This window comes from Myotis daubentonii, chromosome 16, assembly GCF_963259705.1.
Source record: "Myotis daubentonii chromosome 16, mMyoDau2.1, whole genome shotgun sequence".
NCBI classification, from domain to species: domain Eukaryota; kingdom Metazoa; phylum Chordata; class Mammalia; order Chiroptera; family Vespertilionidae; genus Myotis; species Myotis daubentonii.
In genome coordinates this window covers 53764543-53785944 of record NC_081855.1, presented here as the reverse complement: position 1 = coordinate 53785944, position 21402 = coordinate 53764543, and the positions used below count along the sequence as shown (strand labels likewise).

Sequence of the window (21402 nt, the reverse complement as noted above, 5' to 3'; positions counted from 1 at the left end):
TCACTAGGTCTTCACCTCATGAGGGCTCATGAGCTTGTCCTTTTCTCACTCTTTAGCTCCATCTTGAATCCTTTCTATTAGGTTTAAGAAAGACACACGAGGTTTTAGCTTCAATGCTTTTCTCTTGTAAGATCACTTGTTCTAGAGTCTGGGACTGAAATGTATGGTGAGTCAATGGAGAACATGGGATCAGTGTGATATGGTTTCCGTAGTTGGCATCACTGCTGGGGTCAATGTCAAAGGCCCTGCAGTGGGCGGGTGCTTGGCTGTGGAACCACTAGACCAGTGATGGTGAACCTTTTGAGCTCGGCGTGTCAGCATTTTGAAAAACCCTAACTTAACTCTGGTGCCGTGTCACATAGAGAAATTTTTTGATATTTGCAACCATAGTTAAACAAAGACTTATATTTTTGATATTTATTTTATATATTTAAATGCCATTTAACAAAGAAAAATCAACCAAAAAAATGAGTTCGCGTTTCACCTCTGACACGCGTGTCATAGGTTTGTCATCACTGCCCTAGACCCACTAGGAGTGGCCTCTGCACAGCCAGGTGAGCGGGTGCAGCAGCTGCACCTCCTGAGGCCAGCAGCACAGGCCAGGAGCACTCACTCCTGTGGCCATGGGTCCGCTGGTACGTCCTCCCCCTGAGACCAGTTAACACTGAGATGCGACAAAAGGACAAAGATTTATGGGCCACAGGGAGCGGGAGGGAGGGAGTTATAGGAGATAATTATTGCTCAGAGTCAGTGCTTCTGTTTCCTTGAGCTCTGCAGTGGTGCGGTTAGGTGGTTTTGGAGGTGGCTCTGAGCCAGTGGAACTTGGAAGGACAAAGGTGTGTGCTGTGGAAGGTGAATTCCTTCCTTGACTCTGTCCCATGCCTCAGGCCTTGGACTTGTTGGAGCTGCTCACAGTGCAGGCGGCGGTAGCCCTGCCCTCAGTGGTGGTGACAGGTACATGGGTTTGTGTTTTCCAGGCTCATCAGTTCCCATCACGGGCCCAGAAGCAGTGAGAGGTCTGGAGCGGGGAGTCTTGACCGTGCAGTGTCGCTATGACCCAGGATGGGAGACCTACAGGAAGTGGTGGTGTCGAGGGGCTGTTTGGGGTAGCTGCAAGATCCTTGTTAAAACCCATGGATCAGCGTTTGGGGTGAAGGAGCGTGTGTCCATCTGGGACGATCAGACAAACCGCACATTGACTGTGACCATGAAGGAGCTCAGGCGGGAAGACACAGACACTTACTGGTGTGGGATTGAGAGAACTGGATCTGACCCTGGGTTCCATGTTAAAGTGACCATTGACCCAGGTAAGAGGACGTGCATGTGTGGCTGTGTCTCTTCAGGGCCTGCTCTGCCCTGGTCCCTGAGGCCCCTCTCCAGTGACTGAACTCACTCAGATGAACTGCCACAGAGGGGGGTTGAGTCTGAGTTCTCATGGAACCCCAGCTGCTCACTTAGGTTGGGAGGTGCAGGGCTTCTCTTAGATGCTCTTGGGGCTCAAGATGGGATCAAGCCTTTCTGGGCACATTTTTTCTCTGCACAGCTCAGTACCTGAGACTATTGCCCACAGAGACCACGGTGATGCCCGCAGTTTTAGCTCATGGGCTGAGGGAAGCCTCTTCTGTGGGAACCAATTCCTGCCAAGGCTTCCCTGGCACCTCTGGTGCCCAGGTGTCCCTGCTCTGCCTGGAGGTTGGGGCCCGGGCTCCTAGCCGCTGTCCCACCCCTTGTTCCATATCTGGTCTCAGGGGGAAGGAGGCCCAGCACAGTTGGGGCTGTGGGTCACTCCCGAGGTCTGGAAAGGCTTCCACAGCCAAACACTTGCATTCTGGGTGCCTGACATCCCACCATGAGCCATGGATGCATCTGGGCTTGGAGACGTTCTCTTCCTAAGACCTTCTGGAATAGAGACACTCCTGGGAGCATCTGGGCGTGAACAGGTGTCTGTTGGGCTTGGGCTCTGCTTCTGCCGACCCTCGGACAGCCAGCACCAGCTCACAGGGCACTCATGGCCGGGAGGGGACCCACTCATAGCGTCCCCACCACACCGGGAACCCGGGAGGCCTGAGGTAGCCGCCAAGTGCAGCACGTTCCTTGTCTCATGGGATCTCGAGAATGATCCTGAGCAGGAACTGCCCCATCATAGAAACTTAATAACTTGACCAAAGCTGAACCCCAGCTGCCCTTGACCTGAGGCAGTCCTGGGCCCCTTCACCCTTCCAGGGCCCATAGCCAGTGATATATGCAAGGATGTGGGGAAAGCATCCAGGACAAAATGAGGCTGAAGCCACAGACCACTCCTTCCTCATAATGTCCCCAAGGCCGAGTGCGGCACCCTCCCCAAAGGGCAAACCCAGTGCCAGTCGGTCACTCCCTCGCCCCCCACCAAGTGCTGAGCTCTTCCCAGGTCCCGTCCCGTCCCCCCGCTCCCCCCTGCCCCCCCCCCCCCCCGCGCTGCTTGCCCTGCCAGTAGTCGCCTTCTCAGCTCCTCACACACACAGGCTCGAGAGTGGAACCCTGGCCAGGCCTGGACGCTTTGCTTTCCCCAAATTATTGGAGACACAGCAGCCATACACTCATAAATGATGACACTGCTTGTCTCCTACCTAATGAAATAAGGAAGTAACGGAAGACAAAAATTTAAGGGAAGCAGGTGAGAGAAACAAAATATTATGTCTTAGACAAATCGAGGGCAGAGTGCGCCTGGGCTCCGCACAAGTCCCCGGAGGCACTGGCATTGGACGGTGACCAGGGAGAGAGCCCGCGGGCAGAACCATGTGGCTGCTCCCAGCCCTGCTCCTCCTCATCGTCCCAGGTGAGTGGGGCCGGGGTGTCAGGAACGGGGATGACCGAGGCTGGGCAGGAAACCAGAGCATCTGTCCCAGGGGAGGGGACACGTCAGGGCTCATGGCAGGGCCCTTTCAGCACCCAGGCACCTTTTGGTTAAATGGAAATTGAGGCCCTGCTACCTCACAGGGTCTCTGTCAGGTGCAGGAAAGAAACAGAAAACCCCAGTGAACACCAGCACCCCCTCTCGGCCAGTGTTTCCCAGTCGGGCTGCGCTGTGGACGCAGATGGACAGATCCTGGCGAATCCTTCTCCAGCCACCATCCGCCTGCCTGAGGTTCTGCTCCGGCCGAGCCAAAGGCCAGATGTCACCCAGCGTGGTCAGTGCGATGGTGGAGATGCATGGAGTCGTATCACGGGGAGAGAGACCAGGAGTCTAATTCTGGCTGAACGTTAAGTCCTTGGGTAGAGCTGGCGCTGGATGCTCAGAGAGGACAGGGTCTAGGGAGGCGGGGCCCTTGGGCTGCCCAGCTCTGCTGCTTCTCATCCTCCCAGGTGAGCAACCGAGGAAGCGGATCCACAGCCTCGGGGTGGGGTTGCCCTGGGTCCTCCTGGCTCACCCAGGAGAACCTCCCATCGCTAGGTCTTCACCTCATGAGGGCTCATGAGCTTGTCCTTTTCTCACTCTTTAGCTCCATCTTGAATCCTTTCTATTAGGTTTAAGAAAGACACACGAGGTTGTAGCTTCAATGCTTTTCCTATCTAATAAAAGAGAAACATGGTAATTCGCGTACGACCGCTACCCTCCCCATTGGCTAATCAGGGCGACATGCAAATTAACTGCCAGCCAAGATGGCGGCCGGCAGCCAGGCAGCTAACGCGATCAGGGAGGCTTGCTTGCTTCAGTGACGGAGGAAGCCAAGTTTCCCTACCTGCCTTGCCGGCCTCTCAGCTGCACTCTAAGCAACATTGTAACAAATATAGAAGCTAAACAAAACCCGGGGCTTCAGCCAGCAGGACCGCAACATTGTTTCAAACACAGAAGGTAAACAAAGGCCAGAAACCTGCTTTCAGCAGCGGAGGTCTCATAGCTGGAGCCGAGCCTCAGAGCTAAAGCTGGCCCAGAATAAAAAAAAAAGGAAAAAAGGACAGGTTGGGAGCTTCAGTCACCCGCCAGCCTGATAACGGCCCTCAGCCCCTCACCCAGGCTGGCCAGGCACCCAAGCGGGACCCCCACCCTGATCCAGGACACCCTTCAGGGCAAACCAGCCGGCCCCCACCCGTGCACCAGGCTTCTATCCTATATAGTAAAAGGGTAATATGCCTCCCAGCACCAGGATCAGCGGAGCCGCGAGGCCTCCCAGCACTAGGATCAGCGTGACAGGGGGCAGCAACCAAACCCCCTGATCGCCCTGCGGCTCTGTGTGTGACGGGGCGGGGCCACAACCTCCCTATCCACCCTGCTCTGTTCGTGACAGGGGGGAGCTCCCCAATCTCCTGATCGCCCTGCGGCTCTGTGTGTGACAGGGTGCGGCGCCCCAACTCCCTGAGCCGCCATGCTCTGTGTGTGACAGGGGGCGGTGCCCCAACTCCCCTATCGGCCCTGCTCTGTGAGTGACAGGGGGGAGCTCCCCAACCCCCTGATGGGCCCTGCTCTGTTTATGACGGGTGGTGCCGCAACCTCCCTATCGACCCTGCCTTGAGTGTGACAGGGGGCGGTGCCCCAATCCCCCAGTCGGACCTGCTCTGAGCCCGACCAGGGGCTGCACCTAGGGATTGGGCCTGCCCTCTGCCACCTGGGAGTAGTCCTAAGCCAGCAGGTCGTTATCTCCCGAGGGGTCCCAGACTGCAAGAGGGCACAGGCCGGGCTGAGGGACCCCCTCTCCTCCCCGAGTGCACAAATTTTTGTGCACTGGGCCTCTAGTATCATATAAGATCACTTGTTTTAGAAAGTCTGGAACTGAACTGTATAGCGAGTCAATGGAGAACATGGGATCAGTGTGATTTGGATTCCATGGTTGGCATCACTGCTGTGGTCAATGTCAAAGGCCCTGCAGCGGGTGCTTGGCTGTGGAACCACTAGACCCACTAGGAGCCGCCTCTGCACAGCCAGGTGAGCGGGTGCAGCAGCTGCACCTCCTGAGGCCAGCAGCACAGGCCAGGAGCACTCACTCCTGTGGCCATGGGTCCGCTGGTACTCCCTCCCCCTGAGACCAGTTAACACTGAGATGCTGCAAAAGGACAAGGATTTATGGGCCACAGGGAGCGGGAGGGAGGGAGTTATAGGAGATAATTATTGCTCAGAGTCAGTGCTTCTGTTTCCTTGAGCTCAGCAGTGGTGCCGTTAGGTGGTTTTGAGGTGGCTCTGAGCCAGTGGAACTTGGAAGGACAAAGGTCTGTGTTGTGGAAGGTGAATTCCTTCCTTGACTCTGTCCCACTCCTCAGGCCTTGGACTTGTTGGAGCTGCTCACAGTGCAGGCGGCAGTGGCCCTGCCCTCAGTGGTGGTGACAGGTACATGGGTTTGTGTTTTCCAGGCTCATCAGTTCCCATCACGGGTCCAGAAGAGGTGAGAGGTCTGGAGCGGGGAGTCTTGACTGTGCAGTGTCGCTATGACCCAGGATGGGAGACCTACCTGAAGTGGTGGTGTCGAGGGCCTGTTTTAGGAAGCTGCAAGATCCTTGTTGAAACCAATGAATCAGCGTTTGGGGAGAAGGAGCGTGTGTCCATCCGGGACAATCAGACAAACCGCACATTGACTGTGACCATGAAGGAGCTCAGGCGAGAAGACACAGACACTTACTGGTGTGCGATTGAGAGAACTGGACGTGACCCTGGGTTCCCTGTTAAAGTGACCATTGACCCAGGTAAGAGGACGTGCATGTGTGGCTGTGTCTCTTCAGGGCCTGCTCTGCCCTGGTCCCTGAGGTCCCTCTCCAGTGACTGAACTCACTCAGATGAACTGCCACAGAGGGGGGTTGGTCCTGAGGTCTCATGGAACCCCGGCTGCTCACTTAGGCTGGGAGGTGTAGGGCTTCTCTTAGATGCTCTTGGGGCTCAAGATGGGATCAAGCCTTTCTGGGCACATTTTTTTCTCTGCATAGCTCATCGCCTGAGTCTATTGCCATAGAGACCACGGAGATGGCCGCAGTTTTAGCTCATGGGCTGAGGGAAGCCTCTTCTGTGGGAACCAATTCCTGCCAAGGCTTCCCTGGCACCTCTGGTGCCCAGGTGTCCCTGCTCTTCCTGGAGGTTGGGGCCCGCGCTCATAGCTGCTGTTCCCATCCCTTGTTCCATATCTGGTCTCAGGGGGAAGGAGGCCCAGTACAGTTGGGGCTGGGGGTCCTCCCGAGGTCTGGAAAGGCTTCCACAGCCAAACAGTTGCCTTCTGGGTGCCTGACATCCCACCATGAGCCATTGGTGCATCTGGGCTTAGAGACGTTCTCTTCCTAAGACCTTCTGGAATAGACACTCCTGGGAGCATCTGGGCGTGAACAGGTGTCTGTTGGGCTTGGGCTCTGCTTTGCCGACCCTCGGACAGCCAGCACCAGCTCACAGGGCACTTATGGCCGGGAGGGGACCCACTCATAGCGTCCCCACCACACCGGGAACCCGGGAGGCCTGAGGTAGCCGCCAAGTGCAGCACGTTCCTTGTCTCATGGGATCTCGAGAATGATCCTGAGCAGGAACTACCCCATCACAGAAATTTAAAAACTTGTCCAAAGCGGAACCCCAGCTGCCCTTGACCCGAGGCAGTCCTGGGCCCCTTCACCCTTCCAGGGCCTGCTGGATGTCCTCTTGGACCTGTGCCCAGACTCGACGGCCTCTGAGGCTCTGAGTCTCTCAGAAGCCAAGGAGACATGAGTGTCCAGCTGGACGCCCCATCCCAAGGCTCCCTTCCAGGCCCCACAGGCCAGGGACCCACATCCCCCCGGCTCTGAGCTACGTGCAGGGCTGCGGGTGGGACAGCAGGCAGAATGAAATGTAATCTGTTCTGTATGACAAGCAACAACTGCAGTGTTGACCCCCACCTCCGCCATCACCTCCACTGCCAACGCGTTCACAGTACCAGACACCCCAGAAGACACCACAGGCTTCCTGACTGTGACCAGCCAGCACTCCGATGGCAGGTAAGTCAGCTTGGATGCTGCTGTTCCCTGTGGCCCACTGGTCCCAGACTTCTCTCACACAGACATGGGGCATCCCCTGAGGAGCTCAGAGTGTGGGAGATGGACGAGCAGGCATTCAGGGCAGAGGGCATGGCCATGACGTGTAGGCATGGGCGTCATGGGGACCACAAGGCCCCTTGGTCCAAATTCTGGGAGAACAGGAAGGGCCTGGGGAAGTCCTGTTTCCCTAGTTACTGTTACAGCAACAGCAGTGATCCTGACAGGCCCTCGTGTCTCTAGAGCCCCTGGCAGCTCACAGAGGACTTTCCGGTCTGTTACTCTGTTCATGTGTTGACCTGCCGACGGCCACCTCAGGAGGAGGAACAGGAAGTAGATATGCACGTTCCCATTTTACAGAGGAAGAAACGGAGCCGGGCTCATGTTTCCCAGCTCTGCAGCCACAGGGGCTTTCTGGAAGCTGAGAGGCCTCTTTCGTTTCTCCCCTTCACCCTCCTTGGGCCTCTTCGCTTTGCCTTTATTTTTTTTATTTTTATTTTTTAAATATATTTTATTGATTTTTTACAGAGAGGAAGGGAGAGGGATAGAGAGTCAGAAACATCAATGAGAGAGAAACATCGACCAGCTGCCTCCTGCACACCCTCCACTGGGGATGTGCCCGCAACCAAGGTACATGCCCTTGACCGGAATCGAACCTGGGACCTTTCAGTCCGCAGGCCGACGCTCTATCCACTGAGCCAAACCGGTTTGGCCGCTTTGCCTTTAGATCTGCTGTATCTTCTACTGCTGGGCCTTCCCGCAGAGTCTCGATGGGACATCCCGTCTTTCCAACCCAGGGACGCCTTTGCCCTCTCCCATTTGCTCTGTTTTCAGAGTTGCTTTCTACTGAACTACTTATTTACTTTTAAGAATATGTTCTTATTGATTTTAGAGAGAGAGGAAGGAAGAGAGAGAGAGAGAAACATTCATGATGAGAGAGAATCACTGATGGGCTGCCTCCTGCACGCCCCCTTCTGGGAATTGAGCCCGCAAATTGGACATGTGCTCTGACTGGGAATCAAACCAGCAACCTTTTGGTGCATGGAACGGCACTCAACCAACTGAGCCACACCGACCAGGGCCGAACTGCTTTTAATAAGACTAGCAAGCAGTTTTTAAATGCAAGAATCAAGGCCAGATGTAAGTGCCAATTAGGGCTTTTGCTCACATGATGGATAACTCACTCATTTATTCAACAAAGAGCTATTGAGCCCCCCTCATGTCTAGCACCGATTTAGGGAACACAGGGGGGATGGGAGATGAACAGAACAATCAAGCTGTCTGTCTGCCCTCCAGGCACTTACAATCGAGGGATAGTTAATGTAGCAAATAGAGTTGAATCATTAATTGATAGATTTATTTTACGACTTTCTGTGAGTTGTGACGGGTAAGAGAGAATCCTTGTGTGCGTAGCTCGGGCTGCCATCACAAAGCAGCACCGGCTTAGACAACAGACATTTGTTTTCTCAAGTTCTGGGGGCCAGACGTCTGCGTCAGGGTGGCGGCAGGGTTGGTTCCTCCCCATGGTTTCCCCTTTGTGGGGGTCTGTGTCCCAGTCTCTTCTTCCTATAAGAACCCCAGGCATTTCCTCCCAGAAGAGCAAGCAAGGGTGAGAAGAGTGAGGAATCAGAGAATCAGAAGAGAGAGTGTGGGGACAAGGCTGGGGCCACTGTCAGTCTGGGGTCCCAGGCTCGTCCTCACATAGGTTCTTGGGATCCACACTCTGGGCGCAGGGGGGCTGGGAAGAGGGGTCCTGGCGGTAGCTCACTTCTGTCACCGTGTCCCCGCAGGTCCCTGCTCAGCAGCACCCGCTTCCTGCTCCTGGTCTTTCTGGAGGTGCCCCTGCTCCTGAGCATGCTCGGTGCTGTCCTGTGGGTGAACCGGCCTCTGCGGGGCTCGGGGGGAGGCAGCGTCAGCCCCGCTCTGGGGACCAGTGACCAGTAGCTCCCGTGTTCATCGATGTCATGTCTGAAAGTAAGAAACTCAAACGGAAGAAAGACTGTTCTATTGTGAAATGATGGTGGTCAGCAGGGACCGTGGCCCTAGAGGCAGCCTGGGCCCTGCCTCAGGGACAGGACCCTAATCCCTGGGGACCCACAGCTGTGATGCCTGGGCCTCTGCCGCCCCCCTGCTGTGCACAACCCCTGGTCTTCCCTGTCCTGAGGCCCCCTCAGAGCAGGAAATACGAACAGAAGTGCAGGAAGAGGCCTTTCGCCTGGGGCCCAGGTCCTTGCGGGGCATTTCCGGCCTCAAGCCCGTGAGCACCTGCCAGGGTCCTGGGCTGATTTCTGCGTCCCGTGTCCCCTGAGGTTTAGGGCTCCCGCCAATCCCGGGCTTCACAATTCTTGACCCGTGAATAGAAAAACCGAACGGTGCACCGACGACACGCCAACCACGAGTGAAGCCTGATGCACGGGGAACAGAAGCTTCTGGAACCCTTGCCCTGCTGCGTTGTTGTCACGTGTCGGGAAGGAAACTCTGGTGCCAGCTCCATCCCTTGCCTCCTGCACGTCTGACACTGAACTTGGCATCACCGCCCCTCATGGTCCCCATCACCCTTCCTGTTAGGATGCATAGATGTTCTCACTTCTTTTGAGAGCATCCTGGTGGCTGCCAGTCTCATTCTGGCGTCACAGGGAGATGCCCACGTATGTTGGGGACTGTGACGTGAACCATCGGTCGGACTGTGGAGCCTGGACCGGCCTAGCAGCTGGGGGCTGGGGCAGGCTGGGGAGGGAGGAGCCTGGAGCAGCTCCTTATCCTTTCAAGAGCCGGACCCGGATCGCTCCCATCAGGGTGTGAGCCTTCCTGGCCGTCAACTGTGGAGGAGGGACGAGGACACCAGTACGCTGCTGCTTCGGAAAGACAAAAAGATTCTTCCTTTCTGGCTCCTCCCTGGACTTGAACTTCTGGCAGCTTCAAGATTGAAAAGGGAGGCCACTAGCGCAAAGGGCAGAAGAAAGAGCATGAGCCAGGCCAGGAGGGACGGTGTGGGACATGGCCAGGGGAGGTCTCGTCTGCAAGGGATCCTGCTCATCCCGCTGGGGCCAACTGCCTCACCGGGTTGCCCTCTGCACTGTGCTTGGGCCCTGAGACCCGCCATGAGCATCCTTTTTTTAAAAATCCTCACCCGAGGATATTTTTCCATTGATTTTTAGAGAGAGTGGAAGAGAGAGGGAAAGACAGAGAGAAACATCAATGCGAGAGAAGCACATTGATTGGTTGCCTCCTGCATGAGTCCCGACCAGGGCCCGGGCTGGGGAGGAGCTTGAAATCAAGGTACATGCCCTTTGACAGGAATCGAACCTGGGACCCGTTGGTCCACAGGCCGACGCTCTATCCACTGAGCCAAACTGGCTGGGGCATGAGCATCTTATTTTTAACAGCGCATTTACGCTACCGATGGACTGTGCTGTACAAGGTGAGGACTTCGGCATCTTGCCCCTTGCCCACCCTCCCCTTCCCAGTACTGATTTTGCTGGTATCGTACTTTTTGCATGGATGATATTTATTCCCTTCTGTAAATATTTCCCATGGTCGTTCCGCCTTTTTTCCCCCCTATTTTTAAATATATTCCCTGATCACCATAGCTTCTTTTTTCTTCATTATTTGATTTATTTCTTGGTTGGCAAAATTTCATCACGATGTTGTTTTTCTATTTTCCAAGGGCTCGCGGGTGCTGTATTTCATAAGCGCTTGTGCGCATGGGAGTGTTCGTTGCCAAAAGCAACGATCCTGGGTAGAAAATTCCCAGAGGGTCCCGGCTGTTCTGGGAACGTGTAGATTTTCCTTCACGTCCCCTGGGATGCCGTGCCGTGGTGACATCTGATGCCAGCCTCTCCCCTTCATATTCGCCACTTACTCCCTCTGACCTGGGTCTTCTCTGATACGGTCCCATGCGATTCTATCTTTGTCCTGGAGGCTCTGTAACTTCAGAAGGTTCTAGGTGTGGGTCATTAGGAACCTCTCCCCCCCCCCCACCATCCCCCCCACCCCTACTGGGACACTGTGTGGATTTTCAGTTGCAGATGGAAGGGTTTCTTTATTTCAGGATCATTTTAAATTAAATTCGATCATTTTCACTTGTGGCTTATTTTTCTTTTTCTTAAGGAGCATTTGTGGAATGTCCTTCCTCTGTCTCCTGTACCTGTGTCTGCCTCTGCAGACATTTTTATATCGCGTGTGTTTAAACTTCACTGTTGGGCCCTGGCAGGTGTGGCTCTGTGGGTGGGCATCACCCCGTGCACCGAAAAGTTGCTGGTTCCGTGCACAGACAATGCACAGACCCGCAACCCAGCTGTTTTATAGACAGGAATTTATCCCACAGGCACATTCACGAATGCATATCAAGCCACATATGCAAAGACAGTCATTAAGGAACTGCATGTAGTTACAAAGAGCTGAAAACAACTCACGTGTCCATCAAGAGGGAAAGAATGAAACAAATTGTAATATGCAGATATCATGGAATACTATGCAGCCACTGAAAACAAAAGTCTACAGGCGGCCCTAGCCGGTCTGGCTCAGTGGATAGAGCATGGGCCTGCAGACTGAAGGATCCTGGGTTCGATTCCGGTCAAGGGAACATGCCTGGATTGCGGGCTTGATCCCTAGTAGGGGACGTGCAAGAGGCAGCCGGTCAATGATTCTCTCTCATCATTGATGTTTCTATCTCTCTCTCTCTCTCCCTTTCCCTTCCTCTCTGAAATCAATAAAAATATATTTTTAAAAATAGTCTACAGGTATTGATATGGGTTGATTTTAAAAATACAGTAAGTTAAAATAGGCAAGCCACAGACAACACCTGTAAGGTGTTACTTTTCCCTGAGGAAGGGAAAGACCACACACACACACACACACACACACACACACACACACACGCATAGAATTTCTTCAAAGGACACACAGGCACACAGGATAACCAACCACCAACTGCACCCAGACCGGGTGAGCTGGGAAGGAGGGAGCGAGTCTGAATCCTCAATTGAGAGCAATCAGGTGACTCACGGAGGGTCACAGCTAAAATCTTGCAGCGGCACCTCACAAATCACTTTTGGGGGCGTCCTTTTCTTTTAAGTCACGCTGAAAAGAAAGTACGTTTACCTAAGATGTCACAGAAAGTGGTGAAAAAATGACAGAATATGGCCTGGGCCCTTGCAGTTGGTTGGGCGTCAGCCCGTGCCCCGAAAGGTTGCTGGTTCGCTTCCCGGTCAGGGCGCATGCCCGGGCTGCAGGTTTGCTCCCCGGTTGGGGCACATGCAGGAGGCAGCCGATCGGTGTTTCTCTCTCTCCCTTTCTCTCTCACAATCAGTTAAAAAACAACCACACAGAATATGGATGTGAATTTTTGTACCTTTTCATGTCCTGGAGCCCTTAGGTTTACATTACAGGGGCAGTCCAGCATAAGCAGACAGAAGCCAGCGGCCTGAAGAAGCCACTGCTTCTAGCACAGTCCTTCTCCCTGGCTCTGCCGGCAATGTGAGATTGCTCAACACGTTGTGCGGGAAGCCACCCCACATGGGAGGGGCGGGTGCACGGGCACACACAAGAGCACACACAAAACCACGGAAAATATGAAGCTTCCTCAGCAAAAACTGAACAAGAATTTTTATTTTTACTGAGACGCCCAATTAAGAGAAGTTGTTTGACAACAGAATCCCCGAACTGCAGAGATTTCTCCGGACATGAATCTAAGCTCCTGGATAAAGCATTTCCCTCCTGTGTCTGCCTTTATTCGTCCCTGTGGCTGCTTCATGGAATTGGGTATATTCCTGGCCAGGTACACCTGACCTGCCTTCCCATGTACGGAAACATCTCTACCCAGGAGACACTTCGCCTCTCATTCAACCACACAGGTTCAAGGTGAGGCTTGAGGGTGGTTTGTCAAGTTCTCCTTGAATGGAGACCAGTCATGAGCACATGACCAAGATGAAACTACTCAAGGCTTCTGGGGTCTGAGGAGGGCAGACAAGAGCTGGGGGCTCAGAAGAGCAAAGCCCCCCATGTGGACCCAGCCTCACCATCTGTCCCACCCAGAGACAGGGCTGGCTTTCTGGGGGCACAGCGCCATGCACACCCACCGGGCCCTGCACTTAGAAGGACCTTGGTGTAACTCTCGTAGCCGCCATTCGAATTTCTTAATATTCTGGAACATGTCCATTTGCATGGGGCCCTGTACGCAGCTGGCCTTGTCTAGACAAGGCCCAGTCATGCCTGTACCGCACGGGACTGCTCGTCTCGGCCACAGGAAATGAGCACGTCACGAAGGGCAGGGCTCCCTTGGGAAATGGGGATGGAAATGGACCCAGACTGCTGGGAAGCGGGGTGGGGGGGGAAGGGGGTGCCGGCTGTGGCTGGGTGATGCGGGGGTGAGGGTGCTCTCATGTCTGGGGAGAGAAAAGGGAACTGCAAGTTCAGATTCAGCACCGAGTTTCTCCATCCATGTGATGCCCCGCTCCCTCCGCTGCCTACACTTTCTGACCTGCTCTGGGGACAGAAACAAGCAGAGATGGGGCCGAGAGAAGCAGAGAAGGGGACGGGGGAGCAGACCCTGGGTGAGGAGCCTGCAGCCCCCCGCCAGGTGCAGCCGAGAGGCCCGCCCGAGGGACGGGGCATTGTGGCTGCCACGGGCTCTGCTGCTTGTCTGTGTCCCAGGTGAGCGGGTCTGGCAGGTCAGGGTGAGCAGAGGGTGGTGATGGGCAGGGAACGCCACAGAAACACAAGCCAAAAGGGATGAGGTGTGAGTATAAAAACCCCAGCGCATCCTAGCTCCTCACTGGGATGGGATGAGGGTTAAGTGGGAAATGCTCTCCACACTGTGAGCACAGACGGAGCCCCAAGGAAGTCTAGCCATTTTAATCATTAGTTCCATCACTGTTAGGGCCAGGAAGATGCCAGAGAGAAGAGGGCAGGGGCGAAGAGCTAGCACTGTTGGGCTGGTGGCTGTGTTACCTGTCAAGGCAGGGCGGACAGCAGCGGTTCCTTGCAGTGAGAGGACTCCTCAGGTGTCTAGAGCTCGCATGACTCTCCAGGCAGGAAGCAGAGATTGTAGGGGCCTGCGTCCTCGTCATCTGGAACTGGAGCTTTCAGAGAGACTGGAGAAGAAAGGGCAATGCCAAAGTCTTAGAGGTGGCAAAGGACCTGCAGCTAAGGCCCAGGGCATGGCAAGGCTGGGGGCGGGGGGCGGGGGGCGGGGGGTGGGGGGAGGCTGCTGAGGAGTAGGGGAGGGAAGGAACCACACTGGTGGGCCATCGATGTGGAGCAAGGAGTCCCTGAGATATTCAGTGATGGCAAGTGTTGCTGCAGGAGTCTGTCCCAGGAGGGAAATTGAAGTCTTAATGTCCTTGAATCGTGGTCAAGAAGAGCCCCTTCTTAAATGGCCTCCTTATACCCTGGCCAACGCTCATCTCCTGTGTCTCAGACCTATGAGCAGGAGGTCCTACCTGTACAAGCAGGGATTATAAACTCGGGCCCACAGTGAGCCGAAGGCTTCCTCTTAGTTCCCAACACTGGGCTTTATCTAAATTTTCCTGTTCCCATTCTTATTTTCTGTTTCCTAGTCCAGCTCTCCATCCATCCATCCATCCATCCATCCATCCATCCATCCATCTCTCATCCATCCATCCATTCATCCATCCATCTCTCCATCCATCCATCTCTCATCCATCCATCCATCCATCCATCCATCCATCCATCCATCCATCTCTCCATCTATCCATCCATCCATCCATCTCTCATCCATCCATCCATCCATCCATCCATCCATCCATCCATCTCTCCATCCATCCATCCATCCATCCATCCATCTCTCATCCATCCATTCATCCATCCATCTCTCCATCCATCCATCCATACATCTCTCATCCATCCATTCATCCATCCATCTCTCCATCCATCCATCCATCCATCCATCTCTCATCCATCCATCCATCCATCTCTCTATCCATCCATCCATCCATCCATCCATCCATCCATCCATCTCTCCATCCATCCATCCATCCATCCATCCATCCATCCATCCATCCCTTTATTCAGATCATGCTTAGTAGCTTTATTCAGTTCTAAGTAATGGATGGGACCCAGAACCTGTCTAGGACCACCAAAGTCTTCCTCTCCCCCTCACATTGTGAGTTGGTTGAACTCACACAGGCTGGTCATGGCCTCTTGAGTCTCAGAATCCCACAACAGGTGTCTCCTTAATCTCCTCGTGTGTCTGCCTATACCTTGCTGGTGCCTGCCCCCTCCTTCAGGCCTCAGGGTGACTTCCAAAAGACCGGACACCCAGGCCCCTCTGGCCCAGGCTCTTCCAGGGGAAGACAAGATGGATTGTGTTTTCCAGGCTCTTTGTCTCTGCGCGGCCCCAATAATGTGACGGGCACCGTGGGTGGCTCCCTGAGCGTGCAGTGTTGGTACCAGAAGGAATATGAGGCGTTTAACAAATACTGGTGCAGACAGCCGTGCTTGCCACTTTTCTCTGAGACTGTGGAGACCAGCGCCTCCTGGAGAGAGGTGAGGAGAGGCCGAGTGTCCGTCCTGGACCATCCTGGAAACCTCACCTTCACAGTGACCTTGACGAACCTCACTGCAAACGATGCAGGAAAATACAGGTGTGGGATTTCCACGCTACTGATGGAAGAGGGGCTTCCTGGCTTCTTGCCTGAACCCTTTTTCCAGGTTCAAGTGTTTGTTTCCCCAGGTAAGGCCCTCCTTCCTCTGGTACCAGCGATGAAGGGGTCTGAGCGAATCTCTGCAGGGCATCCCAGGAAATTTCAACTCAGGAGAGGGAATGGGGCCTGGTGTTTGTGCACCAGAGATTCAGGACCAAGTGCGTTGTGTGCATGTGACTGCGTGTGAGTGTGTGAGAGCGTGAGGGTGTGTGTGAGGAAAACGTGTGAAAATGTGGGTCAGTCGGAGTGCCAGTGTGAGAGTGAGTGTGGGTGGGTCACATCCAGGTTTCCTGCCACCACCCCAGGTCCTGACAATGTCTGTGGGTTGAGGTGGGAGGGCCCTGTGTCATCGGATCCATCAGGACTGAGGGCCTCATGCTACCTTCCTGACTTCACAGGGTGGCGCGTGTGTGTACAGGGTGGAGGTCACTCCAAAGGGACCCCCTTCACACTGTCCGTTGGCTTGAGCTCTCAGGATTAAGACCTCTCCACAACCCCAGGGCCCAGGGCCTCACCCAGGGTCCACACAGGAACCTTAGATGGTCTAAGGTCAGGGATGGCCCAGACTGCCAACCTCATCCCTCTGACTGGGGAGCCCTGCGCCAGAAATCCAAGGCCAGCCCCATCTCTCGCCCTGGCCTCGCTAGCACCCATCTTCTGGGCCTTTCTTCAGCCTCAGGGAAAGCCCATTTTCTGGAGGCCCTGGCCCCTGGGCACCAGGTCAACAGGGTTTGTTGGTGGACATGGGGAAGGAGGGAGCCCTCAACCCTCTGTCTGGTCTGTCTGTCTGGCATCCTCCCCCTCCTTCTGCATCTTCTCCCTCCGACTCACTTGACCAGGCAGGAGAGAGCCCAGTAAACCCCTGGGCCTGACAGGGCAGAAGAGAGATGGGGCACCTCTAACATGTTTCCGTTCAAATTGTTGCTTGATCTTTTAATAAGTCCTTTTACTTCTCTCTTTCTTTCTCTCTTTCTCTCTTTCTCCCCTTCCTTCCTTCCTTCCTTCCTTCCTTCCTTCCTTCCTTCCTTCCTTCCTTCCTTCCTTCCTTCCTTCCTTCTCTTCTTTCCTGAGAGCTGCATCGTCCCTTATCAATCTAAGGGTGTGTTCTTTTTCTTCTGCTTCCTGCATTGTCTCAGCTTCTTCTGACACTTTTTCCTCATTGCGTTGGTCTCTCTCTTTCATGTTGGAGGCTTTCCTCTGAAGGTTTTGACTCTGTGCACTTAAGAATGCAGCCTTGAGGTGCTTTGTGGGGGCTGGAGGAGGAGCCTCACCTTTAGGTGACTGCCCTGAGATTCAGCTCTTTTCCTCCGGGTCCCTAAGGGTCTGAGTCTGGAGGTTCTTCTTCCGGGTTGGCCACGGAGCCAGTGAGATTCTCCAGTCTCCCGCCGGAGGGAGTACAGGTGAGGCTGCCAATGTCCGAGGAGCTGGGCGGGCTGAGGGGGCTGGGGGTCCCACTTTCCAGAGTACAGATGCCATGTCCTTGGGGCTGGTAGCATTTTCCAGCCATCAGCTGTGTGAGGGAGCCCCTCTTTCAAACTTCCCTGCATCAACCTCTATAGTCTTCTGCCAGGGGTGGGGGTGTGGGGGTGATAAGTGGGTGCACTGGCTCGGGGGGGGGGGGGTGTGGAACCTGAGGTCTAACTCTTGACCTGACCTTCGAGCACTCCTGTTTTCAGGGAGACGAGGAACGCCTAACTGCTTAATGGCAGAAGGCGATGCATCTCTCGTCCTGGTTATAGTGTTCACCTGGCTAAGAGCACGTTGGGATGGGGTTGGAGGGGATACTCCTCCACGCTGCGCAGGCCTGGGTCTGACTATGGGGAGAGGATGTTCCGAGAACATCTGTTCAGCCCCTTCCCCGAGTTCCCCCTGCTTTGTGAAGTTCGGACAATGCAGGGGAGGGGTATCTAGGTGGGGAGAGTCCTGGGCGGGGCACTGGGCCCTGTCCTTCACCCTCCATCTCCCCCACAGCCTCCAGCAGCAGGAGCTCTGCAAGGACGCCTGGACCTCCCAGCCGAGACCCAGGGTAAGGCACACGTGTCCCCGTGTCTGCTGCCATCTGCACGGCATCTTCCCGAGGGTAGGGCTTCCCAGACACAGGTTTCCTCAACGAGCCACTCACTCAACAAATACTTCATTTACTTCTTATGTGCCAGGAACTGATGCAAATGCTGGGGATATGACAGTGAACAGGCAAGGCTGTGCTCTCAAGGAAGTTTCTTTCAAATGGGTGCCGGGGTCCAACCCCAGCGGGTCCAGGGGTCCCCAAAGGTGTGGACGGAGTCGGTGAAGAAGGAAGGACACAGAGGCAGCGTTCAGTTGATCAGCAGCCTAGCCAGGATCTCCAGCCAGGATCTCCAGCCAAGTTCTGGTCTCAATCTCCAGAGAGGTTCTGCTTTGGATCTCCAGGGAAGTTCTGTAGCCATGTTCCCTCGATAGGTTCTCCAGCCAGGTTCTGTCCAGGTTCTCCAGTCAGGTTCAGTGTCCAGGTTCCAGTCAGGTTCTCCTGCCAATCTCTGTAGTCAGGTTCAGTCCAGGATCCCTTGCCATGTTCTCCCGCTAGGCTCTGTCTCTAGGCTCCGAGGCCAGTCCCTCTCCAGGATCCTCCGGCATGCTCTCTCCAGCAAAGTTCTTCTGTCTCTAGGCTCCGTGTAGGTTCTGTCTTCTTGATTCTGTTCTAAGTTCTGAGTGTTTCTGTCTTGTTACAACTGTATTTATACCAGTTGATTCAATCCTATCAATCTCTATTACAAAGGTTAGGGCGTTTCTTATCTCCATTCCAGGGAGAAAAGATTATGTAGTTTAAGCATGATTGTTCGTAGTTAAAGGGATTAATTACCCGCCTGGCACTTAGTTGAGGGGTTTTATTCCCTCCCTAACTTCAGGGGAAAATCCCTACCTGGGGAAAACAACCTTTCTCAGAGACCTTGGTTAAAACACATAGTGCCAAGAAGGTGAGCAAACATATTAAGAACAGTATGCCATATATGCCAGGTCCCTTGAAACAGCAAGGATGGACCGGCTCCCGGCAAATGGGCAGATTTAAACATGACCACATGGATGAATAGCTAGATAGGTAGGTGGGTAGATAGATAGACACACACACACATAGAGGCAATGTCATTACCGGTCATTACTATGGAGAAAAATTAAGCAGGTAGGTATTAAAGGACAGGGTGATGGATGTGTGTGGAGAAGGTGACTGGGCATGATGAAGGCTAGTGAAATGCTCCATGAAAACAAGTAACAAAGAGACTTAGATTGGGTTTCCTCACAATCGGATCCCGAGACGAGAATTTAGGTGTCGAGAGTTTACAGAGAGGTGATCCCAGGAGGCCTAGTGAGGGAGCGGGAAGGAGGGAAACACAAATGGAGTGCCTCTTGATGAGAGCGTTCCCACTGGAGCAACCGGGCTCAATGCCCTGGGCTCCCTCAGAGAGGCCGCCCATGGAGCAGCGAGGAAGCCGGGGTGGGGACCCACACACGTCTGTCCTCCTGGCAGGGGCAGGTGGCAGGTTTGCTAGTTTATACAGAGTGATGCGTGAAGGCCTCCCAACTAGTGACATGTGAGCAGAGACCTGAAGGAAGTGGGAGAGTCAAGCAAGAAAGCATCTGGAGTAGGACAGTTCCGGGCAGAGGGTCACTCCTGGGGCCTGAATCCTGGGGCATTTCTGGCCTTCTCTGCCCAGCAAACCATGCCCACTCCTATGGCCAGAGAGAATCCTCAGGCCAGAAGGGGCAGGGGCTTGAGGTGAGAAGCCATTGGCGGGTCCAAGACTGTCCACAGCTACCAGAAGCTCAAGTGGGTAAACAGAGGGTACCAACAGGGGTTGCTACATTAGTGAGAGCTGGAATGGGCAGTGTACTGGGACCCAGGGAGTGAGGGAATGGGCAAAGTCACTCCTTGGGGTAGAGGTTGTTGGGTGGTTTAAGCAGAATATCTGCTCCCATGATTGTATTCAAGGATGAGCCAGGACTTGCATTTGAGTGTGGAGTGGTTATAAGGGGACATTCATCCTTAAAGTTGGTCCCAGCAAGAGCTGGGGTCTTGTGAGTGTTGATGGCTGAGAGCTTTTTGGGTGCCAGGGTCTGCCCGGGATCCCGCATCTGTCTTCCCTCTGTTTCTCACACCATGTCCTCATGCACCTGCTGTGTCCTGACCTCAAAGTTCATTCTGGAACTAAACAAAGAACAGGCGTCTGTGGTCCAAAGCATGGGTCTGTCTGGCCCTGACACCATCCAGGTTTGACTCTGATATTGAGTTTTGAGGCCATAGGACCTGAGCTCAAAGGAAAGCGGGGGAGAGGCGGAGCCTGGGCCTCCCACTGACTGCTGGCCACTGTCCCTCTCACAGGTCCCAGCTCAGCAGTGTCCACTTCCTGCTCCTCATATTCCTGAAGGTGCCCCTGCTCCTGAGCATGCTCAGTGCTGTCCTCTGGGTGAACAGGCCTCAGCGGGCAGCTTGTGAGGAAACACAGTTTGGCTAAGACAACCTGCCACCGTCCCCGCCCACCCATGTCCTGTCCAGAGACACAGCCACTCGGGCTACAGAAGACAGAACCTCCACCCTGAACCTTACATCCCTTTTCAACTTATCACCAGAGACTTAAAAAAACATTTTAATGACTATATCACCCACACTAACGTGTGTATATATATGAACAGTTGAAGGACTACAAATAAACATCTGTGTACCCGCCATTCAGCCTAAGAAATCAAACATCATGGAGACAGTTAAAGCCCCCACCTACTTCTCCCTGACTTCATGCCCCCCACTTCTCCTGTTGCCAGAGTCAACCACTCTCTCCATTAGTTTGTGCCAATCATTTCTATTACCCAACCTCACAGTTAAGAAGGAACAGCACGCTTGTGGCAGTTCTTAAAGCCAAGAACTGATGGCGCCAGAGGCAATCTGCAGAGCTTCTATGGACCTCTTCATGGACTCAGAAATAATTCTCCAGCAGGATTGCTTCTCAGTTGCTGGGTCCCTCCCGGCTGATCCCCAAATCCAGACCCATTGTATCCTGCTGGCCTTTCCCCAGGCTGGGTCCACTCCCCACCCCATCCTGCTCATCAGCCTGGGCTATGTGAGTAGGGACCCCCTTGTCACCATGGGGGCCAACCAGATATGGACTCAGGCATTCAGGAGGCCAGGGCTCAAGGTACAACCAGGGGTCTGGAGCCCAGTGGGCAGCTCAGACTAGAGTAGACTGAACCTAGAGGTGGGGATGGAACCAGGAGCAAGAGATGAAGTCGCACCTGATTCCTGTCCAAGGCTTCAGATTTCTTGAGAAGCAACACCACGTGGATCTGCTGATTTCTCACTCCCTGGGAGAGGCAGAGAGACCAGGGCCTCAGTGAACATGTTCAGCGAGCTTGGAACTTCAGGTGGTGACAGCTGGCACCACTTTCTATTCCCCAGGAACAAGGGAACTTGTGTCTAAGGGACTAACTATGACCGGTGCCAGGATGCGTCTAAGGAAGGGCAGCTGTGGGGATGAGAAACCAGGAGACAGAGGTGCAGGGGCGAAGAGAGATGGGTGGGAAGTGGGGAGGGGTGGCGGGGTCCATCTTGCAGTGTCCTGGGAGAGTCTACAGTTTGGCCCTGGCCTGGCATCCCATGAACAGCCTCAAACTTAGTCTTTAACATGATCTCTACATTGAATTATCTACACCACCACAGGCTGTGTTGGTAGACGTGTTTATGCTATGTATTTATACATGTGTTTTATTCCTATGAAACCACCGGAAAGTTAACATTTTAATGCCATAGTCATCTTCTCAT

General features: G+C 54.2%; 2 protein-coding genes across 9 annotated transcripts in view; both read left to right on the top strand.

The window, feature by feature from the left end:
* The window catches only part of CD300LF (CD300 molecule like family member f), a 77117-nt gene extending 65468 nt beyond the window's left edge, over nt 1-11649 (top strand). For 4 of the 8 annotated variants that reach the window (XM_059671093.1, XM_059671102.1, XM_059671097.1 and 1 more), the window contains 4 exons: nt 978-1307; nt 5323-5652; nt 6792-6915; nt 8742-11649. In XM_059671093.1, the coding sequence (XP_059527076.1) occupies nt 978-1307; nt 5323-5652; nt 6792-6915; nt 8742-8895 (938 nt within the window). In that variant the 3' untranslated portion in view covers nt 8896-11649. The remainder of the gene's footprint in view (nt 1-977; nt 1308-5322; nt 5653-6791; nt 6916-8741) is intronic. The other 4 variants (XM_059671096.1, XM_059671094.1, XM_059671100.1 and 1 more) reach the window with 4 other exon arrangements.
* Nucleotides 10354-21402, top strand: LOC132219329 (protein CD300H-like). Its single transcript, XM_059671693.1, has 6 exons — nt 10354-10372; nt 12342-12429; nt 13532-13605; nt 15290-15646; nt 17589-17643; nt 19972-21402. Exons 1-6 carry the CDS (start codon nt 10354-10356, stop codon nt 20102-20104), a joined length of 726 nt encoding a protein of 241 aa, XP_059527676.1. The 3' UTR covers nt 20105-21402.